A 24,761-nucleotide genomic window follows, 5' to 3' on the forward strand; every position below is an offset into this window, starting at 1 on the left:
GATCCACCCAATACCAAAGCAGGAACAATGGATGCAAGTTTCTGGCAAATGCAGTAACCTCATCACAGCTGGACCATTCTATTCCCATTGGATGGTCTCACTGGATAGACATATCAGTTAACAAGCATTTAAGTGACTACTTGTGAGCCAGGTGCAGAGTCCCTGCCCTCAAGGAGCTTACATTCTATCAGTGGGGCAACACATGCACACACAAATGCATACAAAATATAGACTGAGCACGTTTTTTCCAAGAAAGAGCAGTTTCTGGAGTTTTCTAATTGGTAAAGAGCTAGATAACATGTGTTTTACAGAATTCTCAAGCCATCTCATGTCACTAGAATATCATTGGGATAAGGCTGAGCATTCTTGCCAGTATAGTATTAATTTCCTCCTCACATGCTATGCAACCACTTAAAAAAAAAACAGCTAAATCCGAAGTATAGATACTGTTGCATTGGTGAAGATGGAGAAGGAAAGGGAATCACCGTGGCTTGAATTGGGTTTCTGAAGATAACAGTAAGTAGGGATCACGCACATCCCCCATATAGCCACTCAGATCTTAATTCAGGTTTAGCCAGTGAGTAATCTACCCACCCCCATCCAGAAATCTCTTTGCATTCTGGCTTCCTCAGTTGGATCTTCTGCTGATCATTCTCTTCCCTGCCAATGTCCTCTTCTTTCTCCCCAGCGCATGCCTCCCACTGAAACCATGAGGGCGGATCTTCAACTCCACATAAGGGATGGAGAATTCATGTCCTTTCCATGGTTCCCAGTTCACCCCCTAGAGGAAAAGAAAAGCCAAGAAGAACCAGGGGACTTAGGAGACAAGAAGGGACAATGGATAAAGGCCTGTCTTTGCCTGCTAAACCATTTCCTGTTTGTCATAGAATGGTAGAAGAAAACAAAGAAAGACTGGTACAATGGAGACTTGTACTGGAGACTGGACTCTGGCAGGAGAGCAGGATCCTAATCGTAGCTCTGCCCGTAGCTTAGGCAAGTTCACACCACCTCTGGACCTCAAGTGTCCCCTGTCTAAAAGAAGAGCACCAGCTTATCTGCTTACAGGAGGGGTTTGGCCAGGTGATCTCCAGAGCTTCATTCCACCCCTATCATTGGGCAGCTAGGAGGCACAGCGAATAATTTGCAGAACAGGGAATTCAGAAGACCCAAGTTCCTACTCTGTCTCAGATGCTTACTAGCTGGACAAATATCTCTGGGCTTCAGTTTCCTCATTTGTAAAATTAGGGGGTTTAATTCAATGGCCTCTAAGGTGCGTTCCAGCAACTCTATGAGCTAAGCAGTGATTAGAGGGTCTCTGATGAAGAAGAGGAGGCCTTTGGCCCCAAAGTGTCTCTTTTTTTTTTGAGAAGTCTTAGCCTAATCAGAATGATACTTGGAGATGGAGAAGCCTTATCCCTCTTGGCAGAAGTCCCAGCAGATCTCAGTATGAGCACAGTAGGAAAGTAAAGTGGGAGAAGAATCTCCAGGATCTTCTGCCACTAGTTCTAAGCCTTGTGGAGAAAGAATATGCTATTCCAGCAGAGAAGATAAGCATTTAAACAAGGGTGGTAAAGTTGAAAGGGACACCTTGTTCAACTCCTTCATTTTAAAGATGAGGAAACCGAAACCTCAGAGAAGTTAGTGACTTGTCCAAGGCCTCACAGAATGGCACCCAGGGCTCTGTCTCCATATCCAGCACTCTTTCCAGCTCACCATGCTGCTTGCATGGCAGATGGGTCAACTTTGACATAGAGGAACAATTATGCTTGAATGGTATTGGATTTAAACTTCCCTCTCCCTAACCCGGACAGACAGAGACACAGACACAGACACAGACATACACACACACACATACACACACACACACACACACACATACACACACACACTCACCCCTTACAAAGGGAGAGGGGAATCAATTATTGAAACACTCTCATTGGTGAGTTGTGTAAAAGCAGTTCCATTTCAGATTGCTGCTTTTCTCCTCTGGAGAAACAAATAGCTCACTAACAACTAAATTCTGCTTTCTGTCATTTGACTGGTGAGTTCAATAATATTCAATTCGCTTAATAACCTTGTGACCTGGCCAAGGGATGACCCAAGTGACCATTTTTATGTATTTTAATTTGTGAAGTAAATAAATAAGAGTTAAATGCTTTGCAGCCTGTGAGGCAACCCCATTAACCAGATGAATGTCTTTCATTAGAGAATCTAGGGAAGGTTTAAGGCATGCTACTGGCTCATTCTAAGTACCTGCTCAGAGACTCAGACTTCACTCTTCGATCTTCATCACTCAGGGCCCTGGCCCTTTCACTGCTGGGTGCCTAACCTCACTTTTCCCATCATCTGTGGATTGGGAGGAACCCTGGTCAAGCCAGCACTAGATAAATCAAAATGGACTGGAGAATCAAACCTTTAAATAGTTTACAAAATGTTTTACTCCCATTTTATCATTTGCTCCTCCTTTTTTACTCATTCTCCATTCCAGCCAAGCTGGCCTGCATGCTGTTCCTCTAGCTTGGCACTCCTTCTCCCACCTCCGTGCTATTGGCCTAGAATAGATTCCCTTCCCCACCTCATCCCCATGCCTTTAGAATCCTTAGCTTCCTTGAAAGTGTTGAACTGAGGAGCCAACTTCTACAGGAAGCCTTTCTTGGTTTAATACTTCCACTTTCCTTAAATTATATTGCATTTAGCTACTTAAAAGTTGTATTCTAGAAGGTAAGAGCTGCTTTACAATTTTATCTTTGTGCTCTGTCCACGGTAGGTGCTCAATAAATGATTATTGAGTTAATCTTCACAAACCCAGAGAGGCAGCTATTATTTTCCATATGAAGAACTGAGGCAAAGAGGTGTTAAGTGACTTGCCCAAGGTCATCAAGTTAGTAAGTGAGGCAGTATTTAATCCTTCTCTGACTTCAAAGTCAGTGCAAGAGATTCATCATGTAACAACTGTTGATGGCGATATTTGTGGAAAAGAGACCTAGGAAAAAGGATTGGAAACAGCCTGGGCCAACATACAGAGCTAGACTCAGGGCATTGTAGGTACAAATTGGGGCACTACTCAGAGTCATACACAGAACAACCAATGAAGAAATCTTCAGAGCACAGGAGGGCAGAGGACTCCCTCTCAGACACCAGCCTGGTTTAGGAGCACATGAAAACAAGAAACTGGTTCTGAGAAATTCCATGGGTAAAATCCAGGGGAGCCTCTGAGCCAGTGGTCAGGTGGTTTGGAAGAAAGCGATTTCATGGGCTCAGACAGAAAGGGCCTTGTTTTCTGAGGCCTCCAAGAACCTGAGAGAACTAGTTGTAGCCTTGAACAAGCCATCCAAGTGAGGGTGAGCCAAGAAGGGGAATGAGACCATTATGGAAGCTTGATTCATATTTAAACCTCTGTGAGGGTGAATTCAGTATACATTGTCACATTGTGTGTCTTCCCAAATTTGTACATAATTTGTCCCCCAAGCTCACCTTTGAATTTTTTCAGGAAAAAAAAAGTGTGCACTTTAAATGCCTGACTCAGCTTAAGGCTAATGAGATCACAAGGACAAGTAATGGGGAAGGGTCCAGGTCCCAAAGGCACAGGCTTTGGAGAAACTGTCATAGCGAAGTCAGCAAAAAACAGGCCAGAGGATTTCTGTTTGGCAAAGCCTCCCAATCAATTCTTTTCAACAATCACCTGAGCCTACTTATGTGCCAAACGTGATTGTTGATAGGCACCAGGATTCAAGGACCAAAAGGAAACAGTTGCTGTCTTCCAGGAGTGTATATTCTAGGCTGGGGGTAAGGGAAAGAAGAAGAGGTGAGATACAAAATATGCATAGATAAATACACGCAAAAAAGTAAAACACAAAATAGATACAAAATAATTTGGGAGGCAAAGGGATCACAAAACACTGAAGAATCAGGAAAGACTTCTTGAAGAAAGTGGTCCTGAAGCTGAGCCTCACAAAGAACTAAAGTCGACAGAAGACAGATGAGGAGGAACTTTCCAGGTTCGGGGAACAGCATGGACAAAGGCATGGAAAGCGGAGATGGAATGTTCTACACAAAGAACAGCAAGTGAGGCAATTTGGCTGGAATGATGAGGAGAGGATACTCGTCTGTAATCAGCCTGGAAGTGCCAGTCGAAGAAAGATTGTGAAGGGCTTTAAATACCAACAAGAAGATTGTGTAGCTGATCCTGGAGGCAGCAGGGCTCAGTGAACCTTCATGAGCCACCACGTGACACAATCAGACCTGAGGAGGAGGTCTCTCTGAAAGAATGTGTCTGAAGCTTACCTCGCTGTGCTTGGTTTCTCCATATCGGCCATTGGGGTTTGCCAGATGGCAGTTCTTATACCACCAGCCACCATGATGTGTCAGGGCACAGTTGCTGAGAGCAATATCATTGTCTCTGTCAAAGGTGGTAAATTTCCATCCATTGTGGTAAGAGAGAGCATCACCTGCAGGGAAGAGATGGAAGCAGAAAGTCTAAGAAAGGCACCTAAAGGGCTGACATATTTTGGTCCATAAGAGAAAAGCATTAGAGCATCATAGGATTATGAATTTGTAGCACAAATGAACCTGAAAAGCTACTGAGTATAAGTCCCTGACTCTACAGATGAGGAAACTGAGATCCAGGGGAGAGGTTAAGAGACTTGCCCAAGGTCACAGAGACATCATGAAGTACCATCTTCTAAAAATGACAGGTGTCCTTTTGGTTAGTTCTTGGCCAGATGTCTCTTCGCTGCAGACATTACCAGATTGCTTGGATAAGGAGGAATAGCATTATTTAAAATGTGTGCCTATAACCTTTTTTGCATTCACAGTCTAGTTCTATACCTTTACTGGACATTTCCACTTAGGGGATTCTCCATCACCTCAAACTCAACATATTCCAAAACCAAGTTAAGCCAATTTCACCCCAAATAAGGATCTCCCCTGAAATACCCTTTCTGACAAAGCCAGTGTCCTAAGGTCACTGGATCATGAATTTAGAGTTGGAAGGAGAATTAGAAATCATCTGTTTATCATCTATTACCTCGCTCATTTGGTGTTTTGTTGTTCAGCCGTCTTTAGTCATGTCCAACTTTTTATGACCCCATTTGTAGTTTTCTTGGCAAAGACACTGGAACAATTTACCATTTCCTTCTCCAGCTCATTTTACAGATGAGAAAACTGAGGCAAACAGGGTTAAGTGACTTGCCCAAGGTCACACAGCTAGTAAGTGTCTGAGGCCAGATTAGAACTCAGGGAGATAAGATTCCTAATTCCAGGTCCAGAATTCTATCCACTGTACCATCTAGCTGCCCCTACCTTGCACACAGTAGGCATTTAATAAGTGTTTGTTGTATGGAGTGGAATTGAATAGTACTTTTACTCTAAACAATAAAAGGATTCTTGATTCATCCCTCATATATACAATATCTAATATCTTCTTCAAAATGTGTCATACTCAGCTCTGTCTCCATTCTACTCAATACCTACTATCATTACTCTAATCTAGACCTTCATTACTACTCCTATATTATAATAGCTTTTTGGATAATCTCCCAGACTGAAACATTCCTATCTCACATATACCACACCCACATTAATCCATCCTAGATCTCTGTGCCCAACTATCTACCTTAAAAACTTTTTTCATCATGTTACTCCTAAGACTCGTACGATTTAGCTAGGTTTCACAGTGCCTAGAGCAAGGGACTAAGACTCAGGAAGACCTGAGATCAAATCTGTCCTCAGAGTGAGGTCTAGAGTTCCCAGTTGCTATGTATCTTCTCTTTTCTGAAACCCTGACTAATATTTTCTCTTTTCCAGGCCTGCAGCATCTTTCCCATTCCCTAGAACCTTCCAAAGATCTTCCACAGTACCTCAACAATCACCTCTGCCACCTTCTCCAATCCCTGCCTTAATCTTGGCTTGATGACTTGAGCTCATTGAGGGCAAATTGGGGACTGCTCTCCTACCATCTTGGATTTCAACTTTCTATAAACTGTCTTTGTTTTGTCTTTTCTCATCCAAAAATCATTCTCATTGGCAGATGAAAGAGAAGACAACGAGGCTTGAGCAGCCCTTCTATCATCTTCCCATCTTCTTCTTTTCCCTAACACAGCTAAAACCTCTTTTTGTCATCCACAGCATTCCTCATCAGCCTTATCTCATCAAGAGAATTGGGGCTCTTTTTTTTAGGATCATGACACAGTTTTGTATTAATCCTCTATAACTCTCTTTCATCTTCTGTGCATGTCTTTAAAAATCTAAGATGGTTGGTGAGTGCCTTTGCCCAATCTCATTAGTCCCTTTTAGACAATCCTTCCTTTTCCTCATCATCTGAATCATCACAGAGAAGTTCTCTGCAACTTCAGAATTCCATTCTTAAGAGTTTCTCCTTCCTCTTGTATTGACTTCTGTGGTAGAATTTAAGTCATCTGAATCAGAACCTTTTCAACTCTGTCCTTTCAGTATTTAGAATGCTTGTCAGAGAATGTCTGCCTCTATCAAATTCTAGCCTCCGCAGTCACACAAATAACATACTATTTTCCTCTCCAAGTCTTTGCTCCTATTTTTCTCTTCTCTCACCTTTCCAATCCCAAACATCCATCAAGGATCAGCTTGAGTCTCCTTTCTCACCATGAAGCCTTCCTGATTAGTCCAATTCTTATTCAATGTTCTCTGACCCCTCCTCTAAGTCCTTGCGTCAGGCTTGTACCTATTGTACACAGTTTAACCTTTGAGGATGTGCTGTTGGGTACACTGAGCACTTTTTTTACTAGTCTCATTTGACAGTCATATTTACCACCCCTTTACCCCTTTGGACCCTCACTTTGAGATCTTTATACTTAGTTGGGTTGGTGATCTCACAGAATGGATACTCCCTTTATCCATGTAACCAACCAATCAACAATCATGTTAAGAGCCCACTATGTGATAGGCAATGGGATATGGGATATAAGGAGAAAGAAAGCAGGAAAGAGAGAGAGAAGGAAGGAAGGAAGGAAGGAAGGAAGGAAGGAAGGAAGGAAGGAAGGAAGGAAGGAAGGAAGAGAGAAAGAGAGAGAAAGAAAGAAAGAAAGGAAGAAAGAAAGAAAGGAAGAAAGAAAGAAAGAAAGAAAGAAAGAAAGAAAGAAAGAAAGAAAGAAAGAAAGAAAGAAAGAAAGAGAAAAAGGCCTTTCTTGATCCCCCAGGTGCCAATGCCTGTCACCCAAAATTATCTAGTATTTACATTGTAAATATTTTGTGTAGACATATATACATATATAAATATGTATAAATACATGCACATACATATTATATATGTCATTCCTATGAGAATGAAAACTCCTTGTCTTTGTAGTCCCATAGCTTGATACAGTAACTACCGTGTTTCCCCGATAATAAGACACTGTCTTATTAATTTTTTTGGAAAGAAAAACACCAGAGGGCTTATTTTCAGGGGAGGGCTTATGTTGTCCTGCCTCAGCTCTCCTTTGCGGCACTGCTCTCAATGGCGCCAGCAAGCAAATCACAGGGGAAGAACAGGATGACGCGCTCACTGCTGCAGCTCTGATTGGATGCAGCTCGGAACACGGAGTGCGTTTCACGGGGGGGGGGGAACGGTGCATACAGAGGGTACCATAATGTAGCGTGTAGCACAGGGGATCACCTTCACTACAGTAGCAATCTCAATAGGGCTTATTTTCGGGGGAGGGCTTATTTTAGAGGAATCTTACACAGTAAGGGGAGGGCTTATTTTCGGGATAGGTCTTATTATCGGGGAAACACGGTAGCACAACGAAGGTGCTGAATAAATACTGACTTATTGATTGATTGACGCCATGCCTGGAACTTAATAAATATTCACTGCTGGATGGATGATGGTGTAGGCCTATGCCCCCTCCCCAAATCCATGGCACACAGTAGCCGAGCTGTCAGACTCAGGAACAAGCCTGGCGTCCTTACCTGCAGTTCCTCTGTATTTCCCCACTGTCAGCTTGTATCTGTCCTTGCTAGAGGCCACTTGGAAAAAATCATAGACTGCATAAGCAGATTCATTTGCTGTCTGTAAGTCTACCCGCACTTCATATCGAACTGGTGTTCCAGTGGTTAGATTGTGTAGTTTCTCAAGTCCTGAAATAAGGAATGAGAGTTCAATTAATCCACTATTCAAAAAATGTATATTGTACCCTTACTGCCAACAAGACACCATGCGGTATCTGAGGCTCATAATTTGAAACTAGTCTCCTTTGCTTTTCACACTAAAATGTATTAAAGAGGAGGGGAAACAAGGAAGGATTTCATGGGAACAGGCCACCACTGATTTGTGACCTCCTTGGGCAAACTACCTTCCAGCTGTCTAATCTTTAAAATGAAATGTACACTATTTGTCAACCATTTAACTCCCCCCAAGTAGCACATGCGTTAACTAGTAAAGAATTAGAAGGATATCTGTAGCTAAAAGGATAGCAAATACTATCAATTTCTGTTTAATCAGGGGCTAAGGATTCAATGTGTAGATCTTTGAATTCTTCAACCAAGTGCTTCTCGCTTTCTTGGCCCTTTCACTACTCATTAGCACCTTCACCAAAGCTGAAGCTAGAAAAAGGAAAGGGGATAAAAGCCTTCTAATTACTGGCATCAGTGATGGGGCCTCAGGGAACACTAAAATTGCTAGAGGGACATTGAATCCTTTATTCCCCCAGCTCTTTCTGTCTCTTTCCACATAGCTGGCATTTAACGTTTCTTGGGCTCCAGTCAAATGATAAAGACAGAAACACAGAAGGAAATGCTTCTCTCCCAGTACCAGTGTGCTTTCCCATCTGCCTTCCAAGCCCAGAATATCAGAAAATCTGACCAGAGGCCTCACCATATGGCCACTCTGATCCCTAAACTCTACAGGTCGAACGTGGTTTGGACTTGCTTATGAACTCTGAATGCTTCAAGCTACCCAGCCTTCCAAGGTAAGGACCAGCCAGCCAGCCTTCACCACCATCCCCTAAAAATGGTTAGAGCTCATACCAAACCAGAATTCCTTCATGGGATCGCCAAAACCTTCCACATAGCTCCTCCAGCGCTTGAAGAAGTCCAGCTGCCCTGTGTTTCGTCTCTGAAATACCTGTCATGGGAGAAAAGTACATGACATTTCCCCCTTTAAATCTATAGATAGAGTTCTATAGATGTTGCTGTTGTTCCAGTTGCATCAGACTTCATGTGACTCAATCTTGGGGTTTTCTTGGCAAAGATACTGGAGTGCTTTGCCATTTCCTTCTCCAGCTCATTTTACAGATGAGGAACTAAGGCAAACAAGGTGAAGTGACTTGCCCAGGGTCACACAGCTAGTAAGTGTCTGAGGCTGAATTTGAACTCAGGAAGATGATTCTTCCTGACCCAAGGCCCAGTGCTCTTATCTTCTGTACCATTTAGCTGCATATATATGTGTGTGTATGTGTGTATAAGCACATAGACACATACATGTGTGTATGTATATGTGTATGTCTATATATGACTGTATATATACACATACGTGTATTGTGTATATATGCTATGTATGTATGTATATGTGTGCATAAAATTGAGTACAGAAAGAGAATAGCATCCCCCCCCCACGGTATTATTGAGGGGGAGAGGACTTGTTGGTATTCTCCCCTGTTTCTCACAACATTATTATTTAGGGTAGCTATTTTTAAAGTACCCATTGTGTGACAAGCATCGGAAAGTGGGATGCCTAAAACAATGAGATTCATACTCTCTATCCTTAAGGATTTCATGTTGTCAGGAAGTCAGGAAGAAGAAGGTGATGGGGAGTGGACAAGAACAAAAATATTCTTGATTTCTTCCTCTAAACTCCTGGACCTTTAGGCATCAACACAACCCACTGAGACACTTAATCACATGTCTAGCTGCTACTTGTGGGTTTCCCTTTGGTGGGGGGGTGTCATTAATCCTTTTTGGGCCACGCAGCCCTTGTCAGCCTGGTCAAGCCAGACTGGATCCCTCCTCAGAATCATGTTGTTAAGTGCATAAAATAAAATACATAGAGTTACAAAGAAAAATAATTGTATTAAAAGAGTTGTCAGAATATCTTGTTTTAATGACAGATTCATGAGCCCCCGGTTAAGAGCTTTTGAATCAGATTGATGTCAGAGACTTTGGGGGGGGGGGGTTCATGTCCCCTTTATTGCCTGGTATATTCAGGAAATAAATAACTGACATTTATGGAATGTTTTCCCCCGGGGGCAAGCAGCGCATGATTAGGCCTGTTTTAGAGATGATATAACCTCAGTACATACATACATGGGGAGTGATTTGTTCCATGACCACAGAACTCAGTAGTAGCAATTCGGCCAGGATTCGAACCAAAGTTTTCTGACTCCAATCCCAATGCTTGTTCTACTGCACCACACAGCCTTTTCAATAAATATTTGTTGAATTGAATTAGATTAATGGAGACGATAGGAGCTGTTATCTATTTCCTTTTCAGAGCATGTATATCTTCCTTGGGCAGCTAGGTGGAGCAGTGGATAGAACACTGGGCCTGGAGTCAGGAAGACTCCAGTTCAAATTTGACCTTAGATACTAGCTGTGTGACCCTGGGCAAGTCACTTAACCTGTTTTCCTCAGTTTCCTCATCTGTAAAATGAGCTGGAGAAGAAAATGGCAAGCCACTCTATATCTTCTCCCCCCACCAAAAAATGGCCTCATGAAGAGTAGGATAAGACTTCTTCCCTCCCTCCCTATTTCTTACTCTCTCTTCTTTCATTCCTTCCTTTCTCTTTTTCTTTCCTTTCTTCTTTCCTTTTTTCTTCTTTCTGTCTTTCATACTTTTCATTACTCTGGGAGGGCAGCTTCTTCTAGCCAGGGTAAATCAAATATTTTCAAATGTGACAAATCTGAAAACCCCATTTATATGGGTAATGTCTCCACCTCTGTGTACCATCAGAATTGACAGCAGATAGCTCAGCTTGACCATAATGGCCAGGCAAAATGCAATCATAACTAAGCTTAAAATGGATTCTCTCTTAGCAAAAAGGGCAGCCTGGCAGTTCCCTTCTCTCCTCTGCCTACTTTCCTTTATATTCATTTAAATGCAGAGACAGAGTTGAAAACCCAATCATCCATCCTTCTTCCCACCATGCTTCACAACATTTGCCTTGAGGCAAGAGAATTGGAATGCTAGCTCTCTTGTATTAATAAGATACACTGCATCTGGATTCTGTGTTCCTTTTACTCCTTTCAAGAGGAGAAGAAACCTTAATCCCACCCACTCCCTTTCCAAGGATGCTAAAAGCTCAGGTACAGAAGCTTTTTCTGATCCTTCCTTGGTTTTAAAAATCCATGATCCAGTAGCACAGAAGCCATGGCAAAACAAAAAAGGAAAAAGTACCTTCCACTTAGGGAGAGCTAGGTGGCACAATGGATAGAACATGGGGCTTGTAGTCAAGAAGACCTGAGTTCAAATCCAGCCTCAAACACTAGCTGGGTAACCATGGGCGAGTCACTTAACCCTGTTTGCCTCAGTTTCCTTATCTGTAAAAAAATGAGCTGAAGAAGGAAATGGCAAACCACTCCACTATCTTTGCTAAGAAAATCCCAACTGGGTGTCTCAGAGAGTCAGACATGACTGAAATGACTGAACAATAGCCACCTCACGCTTAGCTGAGACGCTTATCCTTTATCCAAAGGCTCTGACTCTTCAGAGATGCCACATCCCATTTGATCTCTTTGTCTGAAAAGTTAGGAGTCAGGGCGGCTAGGTGGCTCAGTGAATAGAGCACCAGCCCTGGAGTCAGGAAGACCTGAGTTCAAATCCAGCCTTAGACACTTAACACAAAAACTAGCCGTGTGACCTTGGGCAAGTCACTTAACCCCAACTGCCCTCCAAAAAGCAAAAAAGGAAAAAAGTTAGGAGTGTGGGTGCATGTTTGGGTATGTCCTTCCTAAAACTAAAGGCAACACTGGTTCCATGGAAATATGACTTTAACTGACACAATGTTAGGGGTATTGGGCTCCATAAGCAGGGAGCAGAACAGAGAAGAGCTGCAACAAAGTGGGTGAGTGGGTGTGGAGGGTCAGGCAAAGGAGACAGAGTGAGCCTAGCAAGTTATACCAGGGGTGGGGTTCAAGATGTCATGGTGGGATGTGCTTCTAATGTCTTCATGACATGACTGGAGCGTTTGAGGTCTCAAGCATAAATAAAGAAAATGAAGGAAGAGATTGGGCTGAGTCATAGGATCATTGATCAACAGCTGAAAAGGACCCCAGAGACCATCTGGTCTAATGCCCTCATTTTATGTATGGGTAAGCTGAGGTCTAGTAAGGCTAAGTGACTTGTCCAAGGTCACAAAGGTAGTTAGTGTGGTGTGAGAGGCAGGATTAGAATTGAGGTCCTCTGACTCTGGAACCAGGAGCAGAATCCAAGTGTCCTGACTTCCCAGTCAGTGAGTCTGATAACTACCATGAGTCCTTTAAGAATCTGACACTTTTTTGTGGGTCTATCATAGCACCTGCATGGGAAATGTTCTTAGATTTCTTCTTACTACAATGACACCCCTTTATAGAAAAATCGGTCATGTGACATCACTTAAAACCAAAGGCTCTTCCATAACACAGCCCTGTCTCCCCTACCATTCCCCTGCCCCATCCCCCAACTCCAGACATTCTCACTCTATCTCCTGTCAATGCTACAGATTCCAAGGTAATTTTGATACCAGGCTGAGAATGGAAGAGTTCCTTCAAGGCACCTGGAAGAAAGACTTGAGTCTTGACCCTGAACAAGTCTTAACATCTCCGTACCTCATTTTCCTCATCTGTAAAGTAAATGTATTTGACTCAATGGCCTCTAAGGACCCTGCTAGATTTAAATTTTTGATTCTATGATGCTTTTAGATAAAACAGCAGGCTTGGCAAAAGGTGTCCTTTAAGACAGACTTTTTGGATTTAGGATCCAACTAGATATCTACCAGACAAGAAGAGAAGCCATTTTCCCTTCCAACTCTAAAGGTCTACAACTTCTTGATTCTATGAATTTGAATTTATACCTCATATGAACCCTAATATGCATGGAGTAACTCAATAAACTCCAATGGCTCCTTATTACCACTAGGATTGACTATAAAGTTCTCTGTATGGCATTTATAGCCCTTAACAACCAGGTCACAACCTGCCTTCCCAGCTTTATTGCAAATTACTCCCCTCCACTCACACTTGGGCACAGTAACATTGGCTTCCGGCTGTTCTTCATACCCAGCACTCCATCTCCCACTTGTATTGCTTTGCACTGGCTGTCCTCACTCCCTAGACTGCATTTCCTCACCCCTCCTCTCATCTCTCACTTCCTTCAAGGCTCAAATCAAGCACCATGACGCCTTTTCTGATTTCCATACCTCATCCCAAGCTATTAATGTTTTTCCTCAAAACACCACCCATTATCTATTTTGTATAAATTTTGCACATATCAGTATATGTATGTGTTATCTTCCTCAGCTAGACTATAAATTCTTTGATAGCAGGAACTATTTTTGCTTTTATCATTGTAATCCCAGAACCTACCACAATACCTGGTCCATTTGTTGTTGTTTTAATCATGTCTGACTTTTTATGACCCCACTTGGGGTTTTCTTGGCAAAGATACTAGAGTGGTTTGCCATTTCCTTCTCCAGCTCATTTTACAGGTGAGGAAATTGAGACAAACAAGGTTAAGTGACTTGCCCAGGATCACACAACTAGTAAGTGTCTGGGGCTGGATTTGAACTCAGGTCTTGTTGGATCTTGGTCAAATCACAGAACCTTCCTAAGTCTTAGTTTCCTCATTTGTTAAGATGGTGGGGGCAGGGAGGGGGACTAAATAATTTTTAAGGTACTCCTCAACTTTAATCAGCCTCTGGATGATTCTACAAGGCTTTCTCCAGGGATGGTGATGGTAGCCTCAGTCAACATACTTTGCATTAACATTCCTTCCTCTGAGAATCTGCAACAATCATTTGCCCAATTTCTAGCTCATTCTTCATTAGCTGCATGTTGCTGTTCAGTCATTTCAATTATGTCTGACTTTTTGTGACCCCTTTGGGGTTTTCTTGGCAAAGATACTGGAGTGGTTTGACATTTCCTTCTCCAGCTCATTTTACAGATGAGGAAACTGAGGCAAACAGGATGAAGTGACTTGCCCAGGGCCACATGGCTTGTAAGAATCTGAGGCTGGATTCTATACACTGCACCACTTAGCTGCCCTTATAAACGACATAGTAGAGTGGAAAGAATACTGGATAGACCAGAAGTCAGGAGAGACCTAAGCAGTGGGCTTAGCTTTGCTACTAAGCTCTAGTCCTTGGTCTCCTTAGCTATAAAATAAAGTCAGACCAGGTGATTTCTCAGGTCCCATCCAGCTCCAATATGAACGCCAGCTATTGCCTCTTAATCACCTGAGTCTCCTAAAGCTTTCTATGTAGGTAAAAGCACTCATTGCACTATAATATTTTACCTTGAAAGCAACAAAACATCAAACAATTCTTCTGATGTAACCTGAGCCTTCTCTGCTTGAGACCTGAGGGAGTCTTACCTGTCAGATCTCCCCTTACTTTGAGCAAGAGCAAAGTCAGGCAATTTTTTTTCGTAGTGAATAGAAAGAGGAATTTTGAAGAAACAATAGGTGATAAATATTGGCATACAGAGATTTAAGACTGAGGGGACCATATTTGAAATGGAGAAATCTTACACAGTCATAAGCAAAAACTTAGAATCAATGAGCACTGCGCCCCTTCAGCTCTCTGTAGATTCTCCTCTAGAATCTTAGGTCACGTTTTGCCACAAGAAGTTCTTAGACAAATCAGTCACAGATTAATTTCTCCTCAATACTTCCCTTAATTTTCCAGTTATTTCTGATCTCCTGGTATAATGAATTAATGCATAAGGGGGGGAGAATAAATCAATGCGTGAAACCTCAAAGAAATGGCTCCTTGAGGAGCTCATCAACCTCAATCAGGTGCTTTTCAGATTATTTTTCATATCTGTCATTACATTGGAGACTTTATGTCACCTTCCTGCAGGTGTGGCACTATGTCTTCACTCCTCTCTGGGGTCTACTCCCAACTCTCCAATCCACATAGTAAACTAATTCAGTAAACTCCAGTGACTCCCTGATACCTCCAGAATCAAATATGAAATCTTGTGTAGTTTTCAAAGCTCTTCATAACCTGGTTCTCGCCTACCTTGCCAGCCTTATTACACCTGCTCCCTTCCATGGAGTCTACAATCCAGCAACACTGGCCTCTTTGCTGTTCCTTAAAAAAGACACTCCATCTCCAACTCAGAACATTTTCACTGGCTCTCTTCCATGTCTGGAATTCCTTCCCTTTGTCCCCTGGCTTCCCTGGCCTCCTTCTGCAAGAAGCCTTCCCCAGTCTTCCTTAATCATAGTGTCTTTCCTCTGAGATTACTCCCAGTTTATCCTGGCACATGGTAAGCATTTAATAAATGCTATTTGCCTGCCTGCCTGACTCTCCACAGGGGCCTAAAGTGGATACAATGGAAAGAGTTCTGATTCTGAAATCATAGGACCTGGATTCAAATTTATTATCTGATTATTTGTTGCCTGGGTTACCTTGAACATGTCACTTAACCTTCTTGGTCTCAGTTTCCTTATATGTACTATGAAGGGTTGGACTAAATGGCCTCTGAGGTCACTTTCACGTCTAGACCAATCATACCAGCCCCTGGGTTCAAGTCCCACCTTTGACACATATTAACTGTGTGACCCTGGATAAGTCTCTAGCTTCCAAGTGGCCTAGGCAACTACTGAATACTCTAAATTACAAAGCAGGTGCGTGTTGATAAATAAAATGACCTTTCTGGGAATTCCCTAAACCAACAAAGTCATAGATTCGTTTTGGGGGTTTTTCAAGCCAATGGAAAGATCTGTTATTATGGTTCACAAGCCTTTCAAGATGGAGAAGATAGAAAACAAATGTGTGGCTCTTGTCTACCTAATAAGACTGTAAGTTCTTCCTGATGTTCCTAATTCTAGCTTCCAACCAACAGCCTTAGCTACATCAGGGCAGGGCTCTTCTGCCCTCTGCTAAACAGTGAACTTCCTGCCTCCCACTCCACAGAAGATTTCTCCTGGAAAGGATTTAGAGCATTCAGCAGCTTGGGACTGCTTTCTAAAGGTGGCTCATAAAAACCAATGAATTTCCCAAACACCATAGATGCTGGAACCACCAAAAAATGTGGTAGAGGGAAGTTAGAGAATTCTGAATGCTTCCTGGAATGTGTTCACCTTGAGGAGAGAATTGGAAGAGCCTTAAATCCACACAATTCATCACGGACACTCGGACAGAAAACAAGACCTGGGGGAGGTTCACATCAGTTAAACTAATAGTTGGCACTGGTTGTTGCTAAGTAACTTTATTATTATTGAGGTCAAGCTCTATGTTCTAGGAAAGAGCCAGGATATATTGCAGTCAAATAGGGAGGACAGACATTTCCAGGCAGGCCGACTTATCTTTTCATCAGATTACCATGAAGAGATGTCTCTTTCCCTCCTCTGCCTTGGGTCTCAGCAACCATGAAAGACAGCTTGAAAATTTTTGCCTAGTGGTCAACCATAGGCACAATTGCCCAGAATTGAAGCTTCGAGCCTGAAGGGACAATATCTATTGAGTTACAATGGCACAGATGAAAAGCAGCAGGTATGGCCTTGTCGGTCTGGTCAGGCGGAAGGCTGCCCATATTACTCTCCTTTCTGTCCCTTTTACAAATCAATCTGGAATTCCCCACCCAACCCAATTATTGCCTTTTAGCCATCAGAGGCAGCTGTGCGGTTAATAAGTTTTCTTCTTCACTGCTTATCAGACAGGATCATTTTATCTGTGGTTGCTCCAGTCCATTTGGCTTCAAAGGCCCCCTGAGCAAATGGGTAAATGAATAAAGTTTGAGCACCCTAAGTTTATGCTTCCTCCTACCTAAAATGAGCTGGAGATGGCAAAACCAGAGCACTGCAGGGCAGTGGGGGTGAGGAAGCAATAAGGTCTTCTAATAATGTGGGCACAGGCTAGAGAGGATCAGATTGTACTTTATGGCATCTCTTCAGTTAATTGGATGAGTCTGATTTGATCAGGGTAGGAGCCTCAGTGAATTATACAGACACAGCTCTAAGAGAATAAAGCCAAGAAGCAGACTCTTCTGAGAGGGCCAAAAACATCCTGCTTTTACCATCATGACCCAAGTCTCAAATACCCTTGTTTTTATAAAACAGAGCCAGGGCCTCTGTACCTGGGCAACAAGCCTTCATTCAGATGGCTGAGGCAAATGACCCCTACATCGATGACCCTGTTCCAGAATGCCTCCAGATAATGTATTTTCAAGTCATGAGTGGATTGGGCTGGCTGGTTAAATAACATGTTATTGTAGTGGGCAATGCAGGAGAAGAAGAATCTAATTTCAACTCTGAGACTCATTTGCTGAGTGACAAGTCAGTCAGTAAATAAGCATTTATTAAACACTTACTGTATGCCAAGCACTAAGTTAAGCACTGGGGATACAGGGAAAGATAAAAGATAGTCCCTGTTCTCAAGGAATTCATATTCAATGGTAGAGAAAACATGTAAGCAATAAGATCTACACAAGATATATACCAAATGCAGATCCATACAAGATATATACCAAATATACTAAATAGAAGAAAATTAGTAGAATGCAATATCCTTGAGGACAAGGGCTATTTTCATTTTTTTTCTTTGTAGTGGATAGAGGGACAGACTCCATTTCAGGGGTTCATGAATCTCCCCAAGGGGTCCAAGTTTAAATTTCAGGGGATCTACAAACTTGGTTAGGAAAAATTATATCTTTATTTTCACTGACCTCTAACTAGTTTATATCATTTCCTTCCATTATGAATTTTTTTTTAAATTCTAGAATGAGGTTCATAGGTTTGACCAAGTCTAGTTCAGATCTAGTCTCTGATGACATATTGACTATGTGACCTTGGGTAAGTGTGGTTCCAGGCCAAAACTGTAAGTTGCAAAACGGTTGGTGATCAGCATTGGTAGAGGGCATTCCCTCACCAGGAGTTCTACACCAATGAAATCACAGGTCCACACACAAATTTTTTTAAGCTAGAACCTTGCAAAATGCCTGACACATTAAAAGCTGCCTCTTAGACTGGATTTAGCTCTTCTGTGCCTCAGTTTCCCCATTGGTTAGTGTTGTTATGAAATTTGTAACACACAGACTTAGAAGCTTTCTTAAAGGTAAACTTATCTGAGCCTCCCTCTTCATTTGACAGTTGAAGAAACTGAGACTCAGCAAAAGCCAGTGACTGGCCAAAGGCCACCCAACTAGTAAAGAGCAGAATTGATCCATGAAGCCAGATGTTGTATATAAAATCACTCTGAAAAGCATGAAAGAATATGGAAATTAAAGGCCTTAGTATCGTAAGTCAAATAGCTCAGTCTTTTTATTTTTACATATACAAGGAGGCACATTAAGCCTTGATCTATATAAGGCAAAACTTCCTAAGAATTAGAGCTGCCCAAAAGGGGAAAGCTCTAACTTAGGAGATAAATTATTTTCCCTCACTAGGAGTCTCCAAGCAAAGGCTGAATGACTACTTATTGGTGGTACTGTAGGAGGGATTTATTTTTGACTGTGGATTGGATTAGATAATTCAAGTCTGGTTCTTCCAAACCTTGGGAACACAATTTTTTTTTAATAACTAGTATAAATCTCCTTAAGTAATTCTACAGGCAAATAGTTCTTCTAGTCCATGGAAAATGAAATTAATTTCCCAAGGCTTTGTGGAGAAGCTCTCGCCAACCCTTTAGCCAAGAAACAAATGACTAGGTGAAGAACCCTTGGAGAACCGAGCTACTCACAATCCATCCGCCACCATCCGTGTCCATGTCACAGTACACTTGCATGGGCTGGTTGACGTCGCCATGCAGGTAAATGGTATACATGCCACTGCCAACGTCTCCATTCTGCTGAACCTGACTGCAGTCAGATGGATGGGGGAACCGAGCCCCAACTGGGAACCAAGTAGAAAAAGCATCATTAAGGAAAGGGAAAGAAATCATGACTAGGGTTTTTCACTATTTTGGGAGGTCACTATCTGTTTGGCTATTATTTCACATTGTGTTGTTCAGTCATTTCAATCATGCCCAACTCTCCATGACCCCGTTTGGGGTTTTCTTGGCAGTGATACTAGAGTGGTTTGCCATTCCCTTCTCCAGCTCATTTTACAGGTGGGGAAACTGAGGCAAATGAAGTTAAGTGACTTGCCCAGGGTCACACAGCTAGTGTCTGTGGCCAGATTTGAACTCAGGTCTTCCTGATTCCAGGCCCCGTGCTCTATCCAGTACACAACCTAGTTGCCAAAGTACCTTACATAATCTATCCTTCCCACCTACTTTGCTCTCCAACAGTTCTCAAACATACCTAACAGACACCTCCTCTCCTCTCTCTCCATATATGTATATGTGTGTATTCTTATATATGTGTATACACATATGTATATACACATGTGTGTATACACATGTATGCACATATACATGTCTATAGACATATCTATTTCTATAGATGTATATGTGTATGTGTGCATCAGAGTAATTTTGGGGGGCTTCTATATCCAACCCTCAATTACAATGCATTTTTATTTCTTTACTCCAACGTAAGCCATAATACTTCACTTACTTGCTGCTCCCTAGAGTTCCTCCCTCCTTTTTTGGCATCTGCGATATACAACACCCATAACATATTATTTCCAGGCTCAAGACCCCATCTCACCTGTGGATAAGTTAGTAGACACTGTCCTGCTCCGGCGATCACTCTTAAAGGCTACCAGAGAGACAGTGTACCTTACACCTACCCCAAGGCCTTGCAGCTCAAACCGCTGGTCCCGAGGCCCCAGCTTCACCTCCTAGCACGCAAACATATGTTAAATAATTGGTTATTCAACTTGATGAGTTTGCTTCAACCAGAGTATAACATGTGATAGAGGCATTGCTGACTGGCTACATTATGGTTAAAGTTGGTACTAGATTTTTAGAGAATTTTAGCACCCACTGATAATATCCACCCCAATCTATTCCAAAATAAATCAATCAAAATATTTCTTGAACACTTTTAATGTACAAGAAATTTTGTTAGGCATCACAGAAGACAAAAGGAAATATAAGACAGAACCTTTTTTTCGAAAAGTGTACAGTCTAGTTTGGGAAGCATGAAAAAGATAATTGAAGGGGCGGCTAGGTGGCCCAGTGAATAGAGCACTGGCCCTGGTGTGAGGAGGACCCGAGTTCAAATCTGGCCTCAGACACTTAACACAAAACTAGCCGTGTGACGTTGGGCAAGTCACTTAACCCCAATTGCCCTACCTTCCCCCTCCAAAAAATAAAAGGAATTTGGGATTAAAAAAAAAAGATAACTGAAAATAGAGAGGGGGTAACATGACATAATGGATAGAGAACTGGCCTCACAGCCAAGAAGGCCTAGGTTCAAGCTGCGGGACCATGGGAAAGATATTTAATCTCTCAGTGCTCCCAAGCGATTCCCTAACTCTGTTACCAGTAACTTGCTGATCTTAATGGATAGAGGGGATTTCAATACAGTGGGGAGTTATCCCCCCATGATAAATTCACAGATTAAAATTTACCCCACCCCTCCAAAAATAAAAACAATACAGGACAGAATAGTAGATGGTAAATAGTACATGGCTAAAAGAGTGATACAGACAGAAAGCGATATGGGAGTTTAGAGTAGGAAGAGAATGCTATGAGCTGTGCTGTTTGGGAAAGCTTCATGAAGGAAATGAGATGTGAGTGAACCTTAGAGAGGCAGCTTGGAACTATGGAGAGGAAATGGGAGAGCATTCTGCAGAAAAAAAATTATGAACGGGTACAGAGGCATGTGCAGAATCTGCTCAGAGAGTAACAGCGAGAGATAAGATGGGGAAAGTAGGCTGTGGCCAGAATTTTGCATCTCCACCCCATAGCATGATGTTTGTTGACTTGATTTGACTTTAAATATCAAGAAAATGAGTTTGCACTTTATTCTGTAGGTAATGGGGTGTCATTCAAAGATTTAAGTTGAGGGAGTAACATATGGAAAGCCATATTTTAGCAGCATTGAACAAGATGGCTTTGATTCATGAGAAACTGAATATTAGGAAGTTACTGTAATGATGATAATAACTGACATTATGTAACAGTTTTACATTTATAAAAACAATTTTTTTATCTGATTTGAGAGTAGAGTTGGAATTCAAACCCTGGGCCCGCCTGACTCCAAGTCCAACACTCTTAACTCTCCCCAGGTGTCCTTTATTTTTTGTGGTGATTGGAAGAAGACTGGCCTGAATCTGTGAGTTAGTTCAGTGGGTAGACTCCCAGTGTGGAAACTCCTTCCATATCAAAGATTAGTAATTCCCTAGTAATTTACCATCTACTATGATGGTTTCCATTTTTTTTTTTGTCTTTCATCCCCAGTGTCTGGCATATTAAAGAATGATTATGGAACTGAACAAAATAAAATTAAGCTGAACCAAAGATATTTAGGGAGAAAAAATAATCTTTTGGGTGAAGAGGGGAGTTTTTTATGTGGGAAGTTTTTATTAGGGCACAGAATATAGGTCTTATTTTGCCTCAAAGGCAGTCAAAGAACAAAATGCTGTGAAAAGTGTGGCCTCAGGAATCACTGTCCCCTGAGATTCTTTTATCCCAGCCAGACCAAGACCAGTAGCTGTTACAGTAGCTATCGTCTATCTAAAATGTATATCCATCCAGGAATCATTAAATTGTCACCCTGGGACAGCTGTGACATGGCACAGATCTTCTACTATTTCAGTAAAATGGGATCCTCTTCAGAATAACCAAGTCTAGTAGGGGAGCTCTGCCCATAGTGAACACTCAATACATATTTGTTGATTGATTTACCAGATTGTCACATTACCTAGTGGTCACCAAGATGGCTGACTGAGCTCAGGTACTTTAAATAGAGGTGAGCAAGGGAGGGACAGAAAGAAAAGACACAAAAAAGTCAGGTACCTTGCTGGTGCCATCTGGAGCTTGGTAAGTTAGAATATAGCCATCGATCTGAGCAGAAGGTGGCATCCAGGTCACAACACCACTAGACTGGGTCACATCAGATGCATGGAGGTTTCTGGGAGGGTCAATATCTGTTTATAAAGAGTTGGTAAATTGTTATTATTAAAGTGGAAAGAAAAAGAAAAGTGTAAAGGAAAGGAAAGAATGAAAACAAAGTATGATGACAAGGAGGAGAAGGGAGGAAAAGAAACAGAAATGGAGATGAAAAAGGGAAAAATAAAATATATAGAATGTATGTGTGTATATATACATGTATGTGTGTGTATATTTATATATGTATACATACATGTATACACATATGTGTATGTCTGTGGGGACAGATTTTAGAAAAACATTCCATTCCGATGAGACATGAAGACACAAATACAGAGATAATGAAGACAGAAAGATAAAAAGAGAAAGAATGGATAGTGAAAAGAGGGAAAGAATGAACAAAAAATGTATTTATTAGGAGCTTACTATGTCCTAAGCATAGAGAGACAGACACAGAGATGGAGAGACAAAGAAAGGGGACTTTGGCTTTTTTCTGTCTTCCATGTGGTCTCCCACACAAGCTCCAGATGGAATCATGGGTTATGAGAGTTTCTCTGTAGGCAAGAAAACCTAAAATTCAGCAGCACTATAATTCTCAATTATAATATTTGGGTATTTATCTCAATTTTTTTTTTACCATCCCTAAGATGTGTCTTGAAATTTTCATTTTAAAAAATTCCTTGTTGGAAGTTATTTTAATTTAAGCAGTCCCCCAAAAGATGCCTCCAGGCTAAAAAATTTCCACACAAGGTCTCAGCTCAGAAGTAAATTACTGTGTTTTAATAGGAATCAAACAACTATTGTTCTGACTTAGAGCTTTATGGGTACTTTGAGTTTCTATAATATCAACTTGGTCTGATTTCCTCAAGCAAGAGGATTGGCATACCTTCTGTTCTTTCTGTTATATGGCAAAATCTAATTTCCTGCTTTGGAAATCAAAACTAAATTTGAAAAAAAAATAAAAATCTTAACATTAAAAACCAGTTTGTTTTGGTTTAACCCTTTGGAGCCAAGATTCCTCCCCAGAATATGTTGATTGTCAGACTGAGAAGAATATAAATTAAATTAGATCTCTTGAGGTATACAGTGATGCAAATAAGGGTTGCAGAGTTCATATGATGTAGAAATGAAAGAAATCCTAAAGGGTAGCTAGTACAACTCCATCATTTTATAGAAGTAAGGCACAGAGAGGAGATATAATCATTGATTTTTAGAGTTGGAATAAACATTAGCAGCCATCTAGTCCAGTCTCTTCATTTTATAGATGAGGAAAATGAAGCCCTAGAAAGTTAAGTGATTTCCCCACAAACCATACAGGTAGTTAGCAGCAAAGCTGCAATTTTAACCCAACCCATATGATCTGACTTCATATCCATTGCTCTTTCCAATTTACCAATCTGTATACGTTGCTAACAAATGGCACCACAAAGAGGCTTCCACTTTCTGATTGTTCTCACTTCCCCCAATCTCCACCCCCCCAAGTCCCAAGTTTTCCCAAAAGAGTACTGTTACTATTCAAGTACTCTGTGCTTTCCTTGTACACTCCTTAACCCTCTTCCATGACCCCACTCCATACTCTAATGTCAGATCGGTACAACCAAATCTCCTTTCAGTGGGTGATTGTTGAAAGAACTAAACAGTCTAGAATGTTCAGAGGACAATATCACTATAATATGGAACAATAAAATAGCTTTGGTAATTGTCACTAGGGTGTCTTAAAAAGTCAAACATTTTATACTTTGGGCACATCAATCAGAATTTGAACAATCTGAGTGTGCTGTGTCAGATGCTGGCTAGGTCTGAGACTCTGAACTAAGCACATACCTTTTCTTTGCTTCTCTTTTCCCATCTAAAATAAAATGGAAATAATATTATGTGCCATCATCTTTACTTTACAGAAATAAAAGAGTAAATAAGATCATAGTATATGAATAATCTGTGGTTTAATCAGAGTGGAGAACTTTCCTCCACCAAATAACAACAGATCTCTGACTTAGTGGCTTAGTCTTGGGGAATTTCTTGGAGAGAATTTAGAATCTATTATCAAAGAGATGATAAGCAAACAGAAAAAGAAACAGTGATTCCCAAAGAACTAACCTGGATTAGCCATAATAGTAGATCAGAGCTATAAGGTTTACCTAGCCTTCAGGAAAGTAGCTCATTGTATATGTATGGAAAAGATGGAGAAATATTGGCTAGATAATATTTCAATTAGATGGACTAAGAACTGGTCGAATGCTCAGATATGAAGGATATGAAGAATTGATAGTACCACAATTGGGGTGACTAGGTGGTGCAGTGAATAAAGCACTAGGCCTGGAGTCAGGAGGACCTGAGTTCAAATTAACCTCAGACACTTGTGACTTTGTGCATGTGACCTTGGGCAATGTGACCTTGGGCAAGTCACTTAACCCCAATTGCCCTGCCTTCCCCCCTCTAGAAAGCCAAAAAAAAAAAAAGATAATACCACAGTTGCAAAAGAAGTATCCAATGGATCACTCAGGAATCTTGTGCTGAGTTATTAACATTTTTATCAGTGACTTAGTTAAAGGTATCAAATGAGTAAAGGACATAAAACCGGGAGGGATAGCAAACTCACTGGATGACAGATGTAGGTTCCAAAGAGATCCTGACAAGCTAAAACACTGGACTAGGATTAATCAAATGAAA

At 41.4% G+C, this 24,761-nt stretch overlaps 1 protein-coding gene across 1 annotated transcript in view; it reads right to left on the reverse strand.

Annotated features, from left to right (window-relative positions):
- Positions 1–628: 628 nt before the first annotated feature.
- Positions 629–24,761, reverse strand: part of TNN (tenascin N) — a 76,249-nt gene continuing 52,116 nt past the window's right edge. Inside the window, exons 13-19 of the mRNA XM_069065434.1 lie at positions 21,999–22,129; positions 19,741–19,873; positions 18,831–18,982; positions 8,983–9,079; positions 7,927–8,094; positions 4,285–4,448; positions 629–781 (exon numbers count right to left, since the gene is read on the reverse strand). Coding sequence (XP_068921535.1) covers positions 629–781; positions 4,285–4,448; positions 7,927–8,094; positions 8,983–9,079; positions 18,831–18,982; positions 19,741–19,873; positions 21,999–22,129 — 998 coding nt within the window. The remainder of the gene's footprint in view (positions 782–4,284; positions 4,449–7,926; positions 8,095–8,982; positions 9,080–18,830; positions 18,983–19,740; positions 19,874–21,998; positions 22,130–24,761) is intronic.

This window comes from Petaurus breviceps, unplaced genomic scaffold (genome assembly GCF_028583685.1).
Source record: "Petaurus breviceps papuanus isolate PSGF00001 unplaced genomic scaffold, PetGlider_PUasm1.0 90692, whole genome shotgun sequence".
NCBI lineage: Eukaryota > Metazoa > Chordata > Mammalia > Diprotodontia > Petauridae > Petaurus > Petaurus breviceps.